The 13,887-nt window shown below is 37.1% G+C and overlaps 1 protein-coding gene across 1 annotated transcript in view; it reads right to left on the bottom strand.

Annotated features, from left to right (window-relative positions):
* Nucleotides 1-843: 843 nt before the first annotated feature.
* The window catches only part of PLXDC2 (plexin domain containing 2), a 711,109-nt gene continuing 698,065 nt past the window's right edge, over nucleotides 844-13,887 (bottom strand). The window contains exon 14 of the mRNA XM_007936353.2: nucleotides 844-960. Coding sequence (XP_007934544.1) covers nucleotides 844-960 — 117 coding nt within the window. The remainder of the gene's footprint in view (nucleotides 961-13,887) is intronic.

Below are 13,887 nucleotides of genomic sequence, written 5' to 3'. Positions count from 1 at the left end.
CTTTTGCTTTCTTCAGTCAACGGCAACTGTGGACTTGACTTTTCTTCACAATTGGGAAAATGTAGGCAGGCAAAGCTTCTTACAACAAGTCAGATATTCTATTCTGAAGCGGGAGATTTGAAAGCCTCATTTGCCATTCCTTCTTTCCTAATACTTAGCTAAAAGTTTAGAAATTCTGCCACAGCCATGGAAAAAGGGTATTCGTTATACTGGAGGAGAAGAAGGCATAGTTTGAACCTCTTGTACAGATAACAGAGTAGTTTGTAAATTATGAACTTCTTGAAACAGGTGGATCTAGACCTGATAAACAAAATCCTTTTGCCATGTTTGTTTTGAAAATATAGAAAATCTCCTATTTTGTGTTTGTTTTTGTTCCTGCATGAACTAATTTTCTCAGCAATCATGAAACATTCATCTTTTGAGTAAAAGAATTAACACTTTGGAATGGTTATCTTTGAGACATCAGAGAAGAACTGTAGATCTCTGGAGAACTAAAGCTTTATTATTATTTTCTCCATCCCTATGCAATCCTGCATCTAAGCCAACAGTATTGTAATCTTGTCATACTTCTGATAAGTCCACAGGAGATGTTCTGAGTGAACTATAAAATGCCATTCTGCTAAGGAATTCTAAGTTCAGTGGTAATGTGACATCTTGTGTAAGTTTGAATTTTTTTTTTTTTTTTTCCTTTACCCTTCCTGGGCTGGGCTTGTCCAGAGATATTGTCTCCTTCAGGCTACAGCAGCTTAGGACTCCTTTGTGTGTGTTTGTCTTAAAGGTATAGGCAAAACTTTAGTCTTAACACCTGTAAGCCAGTACTGGTGCTGCTCTGTCCTAGAAGTTTTAGCACTGCTCTGAGACAATAAAACCTTCTTTCTCTCCAACTGGTTCTACTTCAGCATATGCAGGATGTCCAGAACCTCTTCTAAACTTCATTGCAGGCCATCTGCTAGGGCGTCTCTGAAACAGAAATGCAAAAGTGAGCATCAGGGTGAGGATTATATTGTAATAAAAATATATATATATATATATTTACCAACTATTTTAGACAAAGTACTGAATTAAATTTATCACCTATTAAATCATCTCTTATTATTGTTACAGTTGGAATTAAGTAGTCCCTTCCATCCCCCCTCAAAGTCCTGTGCTTATATCTACTAAAGCACTATCAATCAATGCCTGCTAGATGACTGTCTCTTAGCCACCACTGCCCCCACAATATTGACAGCTTTTCAAAGACAAGGTTGATACTTTAGGCATTTTTCTCTCTAAAATATTCTAAAATGTCCAAAAATGTAAGTATAAGCAAATACAAAAAACAAGTCTTAATATACAACTACTGATACTTCTTGTTATGTGCCATTGGGTTGGACCCGACTCCATAGAGACCCCTCCTTGGGTTTCTGAGGTGGTATCACTATGGAAGTAGATTGCCTAACCTTCCTTCTGAGGAGTGGCTGGTGGGTTTGAACGGCCAGCTTTCTGGTTAGCGGTCAAATCCCTTAGGCACTATGCTATCAGATATAATATTAACTTTATTTATTAATTCATTCAAAATATAAGGCCATACAATCCTACATAGTTCCTAGAGGTGTACATTAAATTATTTGCTAGACTTCCTAGCAAATAAACTAAAACATCAGTTAATACCTCAAGATATTATTTACTAACCTAAAACCAGCCCCCCCCCGCATGACTTTTTGTGCTTAAAGATTAACAGATGCTGTAGCTTAAAAATGGGACTACTCAGCAGAATGTAGACAATCTTGAGCTTGTGTAGTAAATGTCACACATACAGATACCACTAATCCTAAAGTCCAGGTTCTTTGTATTGACAAAAGGAGAGTATTTTTCCACAGCACTACTTCTATCAACCTAACATGTGATTTACAAATGGAAGTGTCAAAATGAATTACTAAGTTACAGCAGCAGAAGGCACTAAAATGCATTTCACAGCCACAGTGACACCAGAAACTATTACTCCATTTATCAACATGCCTGAAATTTTGGGGTAAATAAGACAATAAATATCAAAGGAAGTTTATTTCTATCTAAGAATTTTAATGTGAAAAAAAGGTTAAGTATCAGTGCAGATATACTGGCATTTGGTGACTTTTTAGCTTTGTCAATTACATGTTGTTGTCAATGATTAATGGCTGTGTTTAAATTCTCACATCAGGTAGGAATGAGTATTAGCTCTACATTCTGGGAAAAAAAAATAATTATGGTCATTCTCTGCCTGCTAATGATATTACATGGTCTCTATATAATGTCATGGTGTTGGAATGCTTTACATTTATTAGCTGATTATTTTTTTCCAAAAGACATTAAAACTAAACCTACTGCTGTTGAGTTGCTCTTAGCGACCCTATAGGACAGAGTAGAACAGCACCATGGGTTTCCAGGCTGCAGTCTTTATGGAAGCAGACTGTCACATCTTTCTCCTGACAAATGCTGGTGAGTTTGAACCTCTGACCTTATGGTTAGCAGCCCAGTGCTTAACTACTACACCACTAGGCTCCTTAAGTTAAAACTGAGAGGGCTAAACAACCAGTGTTGGGACTGAAATTCATCATCAATGAAAATATACTCACTAAGCACCTATGGGCAAGTGACACTGCCACTCATTGTCGGCTCTATATGTGGGAAAAGGCCAATATTCCTCTGAGCTCACTGTTTATAACCCTTAATTTGTGGTGTTAGTGACTTCACAACTGGGCTCTGTGAAGCCATGTCTGCCTAGTCCTTTCTCTGAGTCAAGTGGCATGACTAAGTCTTTGCTCAGCAGGTACACCTTTCAAAAGCCTACCTGGCCTTGGATCCTCCTGGCAGGTACAGCCCTGTGAGCTAGCATCTGTAGATCTCTGGAGAACTAACCTTAGAATTCCTTAGCAGAATGGCATTTTATAGTTCACTCAGAACATCTCCTGTGGACTTATCAGAAGTATGACAAGATTACAATACTATTGGCTTAGATGCAGGATTGTGTAGGGATGGAGAAAATAATAATAAAGCTTTAGTTCTCCAAGAGCAGCACATAAAGACCTTTGGCAGCAGGTGACATTCATTAAAAAGAAATGCTGATGATGATGATGTTGATTTTGGTGCTTTTGAAAGTTACATTTTAACTATTGAACACTTTCTACTAAGTGATTTACATACATGATCTTGTTTGACATGCATAACTCATTTATATGTACAAACCTATAAAACTAGTAAATGGAGAGCCAAGATTTAAAACCAGATCTATGTATTTCCGAAGTTAATTATTGCCTTATCTTATGTCTTGAATTTGTCATTTTAAAGTTTCTCTAAGTATAGAAATTCTTAAAATTGAATGATTTTTGTAAATTTTTGCATGCTTGACAGACTTTAGAACTTACCAAAACTTATGAACATGGTTTTATTTTTGTATCAGTAATATTATATTGTTAAGACTATTTGTGGTAGTTAAGGTTATAAGTCAACTTGGTTGGGCCTGGTTTTGAGTGGCTGGAGAGCTGGATGTAGTGATTTCCCTATGATGAGCTTGGTAATCAACTCCATGTTGGAATCTATTGTGAGTAGCTGCCTTAGGGATGTGGGCTGCTTCCAGTGTGTAAGCAGCAGCTTTGAGAATGATTTCTGAGCTTTGTGGCATGCTTGGACCCTGCATGTAGCTGAGTCTTCATTTAGCAGCCTGCCATGCTGTCTGCTGATCTTGAGACTGTTTCTGGACTGGAACTAATGACCTCATGTTGTTTGATAATCTTGACACTGTGCCATTTTACTTGGCAACCTTGGGTTTGTCAGCCCCAGCAGCTGCCTGACTTAATAGAAGTCTCTAGCTTCAGTGGGCCAGGAGGAAGAAGCAGCATGGAAGCCCAAGGTCAGAGGGCCTTCAGCCAGCCCCTAGAGCTGGCACTTTGAATTTGGACTTCTAGCTTCCTAAACTCTAAGAGAATAAACTCCTGTTTGTTAAAGCCATCCACTTGTGGTACGTCTGTCATAGCAGCATGATAGAACCAAAACACTATTATCTTTAGTATTTTTGTCAGAAAATCAAAAATACTAAGTTAATAATTCGGTCATAGGTGAAAAAAATTGAGATTATGGATAAGAATCATACTTTGAAAGCTTATCACAGACCCTCAAAAAGGAAATGCAGAAAGGCTGGTTAATGAAGCTTCTGCTGTTGACACAAACTCATTTTCTGAATTGGTACATCTTCTTAAATATATTTTTTCCTTTTTTTTTTAAATACTCATTATATAAAAAATCAAGAACTACATGAACCAAGACTAAAGATCACAAGAAATCCCATTAGATATACATAACTTGCTTTAAATTATCAGTGTACATCTTTCATATGCATCTCTCTACACATTAAGTCATTGCCCATAAAGTTTCCTGAACTCCTTTTTTTCCTCTTAACTACATGCTGTGAAAGGCATTTGAATGCTAACCAGAAGGCTAATGGTTCTAACCCACCAGACGCTCCTTGGAATGAAGGTTAGGCAATCTACTTCCATAGTGATACGGCCTTGGAAACCCAAGGAGGGGTCATTATGAGTCGGATCTGACTGGACAGCAATGAGGTTTTTTTTTTTTTTTTTGTAATATAATGTTACAATGTATATCTTGGCTGCTAACCTGGTGGGCCTGATTCCTTTTCTAAACTGTCAGAATTAGAATTATTGGACCAAAAGAGACTTTAACAGTTAGTTACTAAGTACCTGAATTATTCAGTATGGTTGCTGCTAGATGCTGCGTTCAAGGGTGTGTGATGCTTCTAGTTCACATGAGAGAGAAAAAACACTTGAGCAGGAATGGATTTTCAAAGCAGGTTGAAAAAGTAAGGGAAACACCTAACAGAAAAATTGATTTTGTTATTTGCTGTCAAGTCACCTTAGACTCATGGTGATGCCATACGTAACAGAACAAAATATTGTGCAGCCCTGAAACATCTTGATCATGGTTGGCATGCATGGATACATTGTTGTGACCACTGTGTATTCTGAGTGCCTTCCAATGTAGGGGGCTTATCTTCCAGCACTATAGCAGACAATATTCTGTTGTGATATGTATGGTTTCCATTGGCTAATTTTTGGAAGTAGGTCATCAGGCCATTCTTCCTAGTCTGTCTTTGTCTGGAAACTCTGCTCAAACTTGTCCATGATGAGTAATTGCAATACTGGTGGCACAGCTTGCAGCATCACAGCAACATGCAAGCCACTGCATTATGGCAAACTTACAGGTGGTAGAAGACGATTGAAGATAAACCTTAAACAAGTATGACTAAAGATCCACAAAATAGGACAGGTAAAATCTAGCTACAAAAATATTGAAAACTGCTAATTTATTCCTACTTCTACAGGTTTTGACCATATTAAGAGAAAAGACATTTTCCATAATGATATCTTAACTATTAAACTGAAATCTAACAAATGTCATGCAGCTGGGGTTTTAAAAATTTGTTCTTATTTGACACTCTCTTATAATTCCTTTATATCTCAGTCTTAGCCCTAAAAATTCAGAACAAAGAGGAAATTTCCCAAATTTCTGCTTTATTTCTCCAAAGTTTTCACAAAGAAATAGGCACTCAGGATCATATCACAGAATAATTATATAAACATGAATAAATCACTTAATTTCCCTGGGCTTCAGTTTCCTTAGCTGTAAGATGATGGAAGCAGCTTTGTCCTCTAAAAATCTAGGATAGTTATACCTGCATGCCTGAGAAAATTGACTATAAAGTCACAAAGAAGATAATTTAAAAAAATCTCTCCATGTCATGGTTCTTCTGAGGGCTGTCCCTCCTGCCTCCCTCCATTAACTTTTATTGCTGTTGCTGGTTGCCACCGAGTCATGGCAAGCCCATGTACAATAGAATGCCACCTGGTCCTGCACTGTCTTCATGGTTTTGGTATGCTTTAATCTCTTGTTGTTACCATGGCATATTTTAGGATCTTCCACCACTATGTCGGATAATATTCTGTTGTGATCCATAGGGTTTTCTTTGGCTAATTTTTGGAAGAAGATAAATGGATCTTTCTTTCTAGTCTGTATTACCCTGGAAGCTCTGCTGAAACCTGGCTACCAAGGGTGATTTTGCTGGTATTTAAAATGAAGGTATCATGACTAAGGTAGTGTTCCCACATCCTCAGCTATGTGCCTTGCTCCTAGTAGATGCCTAATAAGTAACTGTTGCATGGATGTTTGAACCAAGATAGCAGTAGTTGGTATCTAAGAGACAACCTCATAGAGACAGAAAGTAGATTTGTGGTTATGAGAGGCTAATGAGAGAGAAGAATGGAAAGTTACTGCTTAATGAACAGAATTTGTTTGGGGTGAAGAAAAGCTTTTGCAAATAGATGGTGGTAATGTTTGCAAAACATTATGAATATAATTAATGCCCTTTTTAACATACTTAAAAATAGTATTTTTTTTTCCATACTAACATATTTTAAAAAATAATAAAATAGAGGTATCATAGTTTCCAGCATCATGGCAACACACAAGCCACCAAACTATGAGAAGCTGAGAGAGGAGTGATGCCCATCAACTTCCAAAATCCCTAACCTTCAGGAAAATCAATATAAATTAGTTCTAACAAAAATCATTGATGTCAATCTGCAGTTACTCAGAGATCATTGTAAATCAGAACAAGAGGGTCATCTGTGCATTGAATGAAATTACTAAGAAAACTACATAAAATGTTGGTGCTACGCTATAAGCCATCCTCCAAGTGGATTGGGGAGGGTCTGGAAACCTGGTTTTCATGTCTTGTTTGTCCATGACCTTGAAAGCATGAAGGAACAAAATCCAGCATTTTAAGGCTACTATCTTACATTAAGTCTTCAACATTTCCAAATATGTGTCCTTTTTAGAAGGCCTAATTTAAGAGGTGACAGAGTCACTTGTTAACAAAGTAGGATGCATGCTGAAAAGGGAAAAATTCAAACCAGGCTATAATGTTAATTCATTACAGAGATTCAGGATGCCATGCCTCAAAACTTTACTGGTTGTAATGTGTGAGTGATCTCTAATTTCAGTCTGAGCATTATTTAGGTGATTAACTGCATTCAGAAGAAAATCTTCACAATTGATACATCAGCACTGAGGTAGGCTAAACTAGCTGGTAGTCTCCCTAATTACTCCTTCAGCACTATTAATTGAACAGCCATCCAGATCCGTTTCAATGGTCTGTAGCAAGATAATTAGCTAAAATATCCATAAACAAATCTGCAGGGTATCCTCACTTAGCAGTGTATTCAAAACTGCAGCTGGAGGCCTCTTTTCAAGTTCAGAAAGCCAAATAGATAGTCCCTTTTTGTTGGGTTAGATGTGCCCTGGAAAGAAAGGTACTAGGCATGAATGTGAACAGAAAGGGGCTAATTTTGAATTTCAAGGACCAGTTGGAAAACACCTGTGGTACAAAGCATAATGGCACTTTGACAAGCAGTAGCTTTGAAATTTCTAGTATTTTCGACTGCTTTCAGGTAACAGGTAAAATGAAGAGAGGTCTAGGTTATGAGACTTGGATTGTGTTGTGATCCTGTTCCCAGCACAGGACTTGGGTAAAGTACTTGTCTTCTGTTAGAACAAACATGGTTATTCTTCAAACTTTTCATTTTTTTTAAGCTAAAAATTCTTTCTGATAAAATCTTACTTGGAATCTTAAACAAAACTAGGTCTTATTTAATTGATGAAGGGATTCCTGCTTACATGGCCCTCTCTCAGCCCAAAGGGAGCCTAAGAATCTGTTGCCTTTTTATCTTAGAGCAAGCTTTTGGAAACTATAGAACTAAATTTGTGTTTCTCAGACTTTACTGTACATACAAATCACAAGGGATCTTGTTACAATGCAAATTCTGAAGTAGTAGGTCTTGGACAGAGGCCTGAGAATCTGCATGTCTAACAAGCCCCCAGATGATGCTTGGCCACACAGCCTACTTTGAATAGCGAGAGTAAGTGATTCTCTCAGGTCTCTTTTCTACACGAGTGAGATCGAAGAATAAATAACGGACTTTGACCTTCCTTGTATCTCTGGTGCACCTTTGTGGGAATTGAAAGCATATTAGCACAGTTGGGTTAACCACAGTTGGGTTAACCTTTCAAGATTTAGCTTTAATAAAGTTTGTCCAGAGAAAGGCAGGTTCCCCCCCCCCCGTTTCATTTTTGTAAATACATATTGTTCTCTAGTCTCTTTATTTTTTGTTGAATATGTCTTCAGCCTTAACAAGTTGTAAAACAGGATCTATACATAGAATTGTCAGATTTAGCAAATAAATACACAGGACGCTTGTTAAAATTGAATTTCAGCTAAACAAGTAATGTTTCACAGAACACACTTATCCTGAAAAATTGCTTGCTGTTTTTTAAATTCAAATACAGCAGAATGTCCTCTATTTTATTTGGCAACACTATCTATAGGGAAACAAAATGCCTTTGGGCCCTAGCCAGTGAACTCAGAATCTAATTAAAGTAAACTCTTTCTAGTTGTGCCTCTTTGCTTCATGAATAGGATTTTTTTTTTTTTTTTCCCTTTAAAAAGAATAACTGAAATTAACTGGTCTATCATCTGTTGTGGGAAGCAAAGCATGGATGTTCTTTCATCCATTTTCTCTTTATCCTCTTTTGGTTGCTCTTCCTCATGTGGATGTTGGCTTCCAGCAGCCTTGTTACCAAGATGCTACTTGGCACTAGCATATTGCCTTCATTCTAAATAGTACTATGGATGATCTTGAAGAATTGGTTAACGTAACCACAGGTGTTCCTTGCTCAAGATGAACATGCATCCAAAACATATAGAGAACAGCTAGCTAATGTTGGGATTAAGAAAACCATCACATTTCTCAAGATTTTCTAGAAGCTAAAATTAAGTACAAGCGCTTTAAGATGGGACGAGCCATCTTTCAATCACACATTTTAAATACTTAATTTTTTTTCTTTCACTGCTTGGTGGTTCTCATATCTGACTAAAAAATCACTCGAGGAGTTAAAAAACAGAAAAAAGTAATGCTGCAGCTGCTTCAGCTACCTGGAATCTCCAGGTGGGGCCTGCATTGAGTAGTTTTCTTCTGTTGAAAAAAAAGTTCTTCTGGTGAAGCAGATGCAAAAAGAAGGTTGAGACCCACTGTCAAACTGATTTTCCTCTATTCCCTCTATAATCCCCATACTTAACCTGGGATGTGACACTTATTCATTGTCCCTAATTAAAAAAAAAACTATTTTGCATTATTTCTAAGAAAGCTTTCCAATTTCCCACCTACAGATTAGAAATCTCTTTTTATTCTTCTGTGTTGTCTTTTTGTGATATCTTCTATACATATCTTGTCACATTTTAGCACACATAGTGGTTCTTTAGCACACATAGTGGTTCTATCTATGTATATGTCCTGCTTTATTATAAGGTTCTTGTGGTCAAATGTCATATCCTGTTCAACTAGGAAAATAGCCACTGCAGTGATGTACCTAAGATATTTGACACTTGGAATGGATAGATTTTTTTTAACATCATCTTCCTCTATATCATATTTTCAGTAAAAATCATAGAAGAGAATAAATAACTCACATTTATACAAATAAAGTTAGTATAGACTATTCTGTTTCTGTCTTATATTATTGAATAAATAGAAATACAGACAATGAAAATTTTCCTTTGTTAAACTTTACAGATATAGTATGGCAGTAAAAAAAAAAAAATAGAAGTGCAGTGCAAAAAAGTAATTAGATGGATTAATGTGCTAATATTTTTTCTTTTTGGAAAAAGACAAAGACCCATGAAAGAATAATTGTTAAATGAGTAAACTATACATAATTCAGAGAATAATTTGCATATGGAATGACACAATTGAAGTAAATCAAGTTCTATATTAATTTTGAATCTACTGCTTTAACATAGGTATATATATTGCTATGTGGATTGGAGATACAATTGAACTGAAACAAATGCAATGATACCAACCTTTTTGAAGTTGTTCTCTAAATGAATGTAGAATGTATATAGCTGAGTTGACCATCAGAGGCAAAAGAGTTTTGACAGGGAAGAATTACTTTATCACTAGAATAATTTAGAATTTTTGGTATAGGATAGTAAGAAACAGCTGACTTTTCCTTGTTTGTTGTTGTTATGTGCTGTCGAGTCAGACCTGACTGATAGTGACCCCTCCTTGGGTTTCCGAGGCAGTATCACTACAGAAGTAGATTGCCCCATCTTCCTTCTGAGGAGTGGCTGGTGGGTTTGAACTGCGCAAGCCTTCTGGTTAGCAGTCAAGTGCCTTAGGCACTATGCTACCAGAGCTCCCTTAGTAGGTTGTATTTTAATGTTCTCTACAAAAAATGCACCCTCTTATTACCTGTATCACAATAACTGTTTGGTTGACTTGCATGGCTTTTATAGCTTATTCAAAGGACATAGTATTCAGTTGTATTTTATTTATTTATTTTTTTGAGTGACAGGCTATCTTCTTGATTTTTGTTTTTCCTCTTCGATTTCAGCCCCTTATTGGCCACTCTTTTGCACAAACTGAGAATGACTGGTGATTGTGTTTATTAGTGCATTTATGCATAACCACTGCCATGAAGTCAATTCTGATTCATAGCAACCTTATTAGGACAGAGTAGAACTGCCCTGTAGCATTTCCAAGGCTGTAATCTTGGAAACTTCCACAAAACTCTCCCATGGAGTGGGTTCAAAACTGCCAACCTTCTGGTTAGCTGCTGAGTGCTTAATCTGTTGTACCACAAGGGCTCCTTGCATTCATGTGTTTGTTGTTGTTAGGGTTGCTATGACTTGGAGTTGACTCATGGCACCTATGTATAACATAATGCCTGGTCCTGCGTCATTCTCACAATCCTTTCTGTGCTTGAGCCCATCATTGGAGCCACTGTCAATCTATCTCCTTGAGGGTCTTCCCCTTTGTTTGCTAACACTCTACTTTACCAAGAATGATGTCCTTTTCCAGGGAAAAGGTCCCTTCTGACAACATGACCAAAGGAAATGAGACAAAGTCTGGCCATTCTCCCTCCTAAGCAGCATTCTGGAGATTTATTAATGCATAGCCCTCATTAAAGTCTCTTCTCAAATATGACCTCTTCAATGAAATTTCCTGTGATTAGTATCCCTCTTTCTGTATAGTACATCCTTCATTAAGCATTGAATGTATTTTATTTTTTCCTTCCACTATGTTTTATTTATTTTCTTGCTGTTGAGAATTTACACAGCAAAACATACATCAAATTCAACAGTTTCTACATGTACAATTAAGGGACATTGATTACATACCTTCAGTTGTGCATCCATTCTCACCCTTCTTTTAACATAAAGTCACTGCCCTCTAAAGCTCCTATCTTTTGAGTTGCTGTTTATATTTGATCCCATATAAGAAGTATATGCTCAAGGCGGATCTTTTTTCACTAGTGAAGCTAAATTAATTTTGCCATTTTAAAAAGACCTCAGGGGACATTTTCAGTTTACATTTAAAAGATTACCTCAGGGTAATAGTTTCAGGGGTTCATAAACCCTCTGTGACTCCATAAAGTCTGGAGTTCATGAGAATTTGAAATTCTGTTCTGAATTTCTCCCCTTTTGATTAGGATTCTTCTATAGAATCTTTGATCAAAATGTTCAGTTAGGTAGCCTCACACCATCCAGGTCTTCTGGTCTTACAGCAAAGGAGGCAGCTGTGCATGGAGGAAATTAGCCACATATTTCATATCCTCCTCTTATTCTTGACTTGCCTTCTTCTCTTGCTCTAGGTGAAGGATGACTGCTTGCAAGCTTTTAAGACCTTAAGCACTATGCAATGAACTAGGACACAGAAAAGAAACACCAATGTTATTAGGTCAATTTACTGGGATGTCTCATGAAACCATGACCCTAAACCATATAGTGGTTCTGTATTTAGTTTTCTGAAGCTGTGTCCCTCACCAGGGTATTCTCATCAAGTTAGTTGTGCCTATCTCACAACTGTAAAGTAAGGGTCAAGAAAATCTATCAAGCTGTATCATTCTGTATTCTCTCCAGCAATGGATAAACAAACAAACAAAATGAACTCACTGCTGTTGACAGCAACCCCTGCTTGGGTTTCTGTGGTGGTATCACTAAGGAAGTAGATTGCTCGACCTTTCTTCCGAGGAGTGGCTGGTGGGTTTGAACTGCCAGTCTTCTGGTTAGCAGTCAAATGCCTTAAGCACTATGCCACCAGAACTCCCATGGCTTGCATTAGGTGCACCTTAGTCTTCAAAGTGACATCTTTACTTCCTAACGCTTTAAAAAGGTCTTTTGCAGCAGATTTGCCTAGTGCAATATTACATCTGATTTCTTGACTGCTGTTTCCACAGGTGTTGATTGATCTGAGTAAAATGAAATCCCTGACATCATCAATCTTTTCTCCGTTTATCATGATGTTGCTCATTAGTTCATTTGTGAGGATTTTTATTTTCTTTCTGTTGATAGGTAGTCCACATTGCAGATTATAGTGTTTGATCTTCATCAATAAATACTGCAAGTCATCTTCACTTTCAGCAAGCAAGGATGTTTGGTCTGCATATCGCAGGTTGTTAATGCGTCTTCATCCAGACCACCATTCATCTGTCAGTTTGTCTGCTATGGTGGCTTGCATGTTGCTGTGAGGCTGGAGGCTATGACACCACTATTTCAAATACCACCAGGGTCACCCATAGTGGACTGGTTTCAGTGGAGTTTCCCGATTAAGACAGACTTGAAAGAAGGATAGTGTCATCTACTTCTGAAAAACTTGGTCAGTGAAAACCTTGTGAATAGTGGAGACACACTAATATTTTCCCAGTTAGGAGCTTCTTTTTCTACTATTTTCATAAAGTTTTTTCTTTTTATGATTTCCCATTTGTTTTTTGTCTTTGGCTGTTTATTCCTTTATTATATTAGATAATCCATTATTAAAAGCTAAGCCAGACAACAGTATACATTTATAGTTTTAGTGTTACATTTAGGTCCCTAGACCATTTTGAATTTGTTTTGGTGTATAGAGTCAGGCATTGGTCCTGTTTCATTTTCTTCATGTGGAAATTCAATTTTTCCAAAACCATTTATTGAAGAGACTCTTCTATCTCAGAGACCTCAGATAAGCAAACCACTATTGACGAAGAAGAAGAAGAAGGTCATAGATCGCACACTCCTTCATCTCAAAATCTACTATAGCCATAGTAGTCAAAACAGCCTGATGTTGGGACAGTGACAGGCACTTAGACAAGTGGAGGAGATAGATCCACTGACCTGTGGTCAGCTGATCTTTGACAAAGGGCAAAAATCTATTAAATGGGGAAGAGAGAGTCTATATAACAAATGGTACTGACAAAACTGGAGATCTATTTGCAGAAAAATGAAACAAGATCTGTACCTCATACCATACACAAACACAAACTCCAGATGGATCAAAGACTTAAATGTGAAACCTAAAACTATAAAGCTCCTCAAGGAAAAGCTAGGGGCAAATTTAGGGGCCCTCAATTATGGCATAAATAGACTATCGAGCATAATCCAAAATGTACAAAGAACAGAAGATAAACTAGATGATTGGGACTTTCTAAAAATTAAATTTTTATGTGCTTTCAAAAACTTCTCCAAAAGAGAACCTACAGATTTGGACAAAATATTTGGCAACAACATACCTGACAAGGGACTTATCTCTTGAATTTATAGAAAACTCCTACACCTCAACAACACAAAGACAAATAATCCAATTAAAAATTGGGCAGAAGACATGAATAGACAATTCACTAAAGAGGATATTCAGGCAGCCAAAAAACATATGAGGAAATGCTCATGATCATTAGTCATTAGAGAGATGCAAATCAAAACAACAATGAGATACCATCTGGCCCCAGCACTAGTAGCAAAGTTCAACAAGACAGAAAATAACA

The sequence above is a fragment of the Orycteropus afer genome, unplaced genomic scaffold, assembly GCF_000298275.1.
Source record: "Orycteropus afer afer isolate SDZICR_OR568_19922 unplaced genomic scaffold, OryAfe1.0 scaffold00035, whole genome shotgun sequence".
NCBI classification, from domain to species: Eukaryota; Metazoa; Chordata; class Mammalia; order Tubulidentata; family Orycteropodidae; genus Orycteropus; species Orycteropus afer.
The sequence above is the reverse complement of the archived record's forward strand: the minus strand, read 5'-3'. Positions and strand labels throughout refer to the sequence as shown.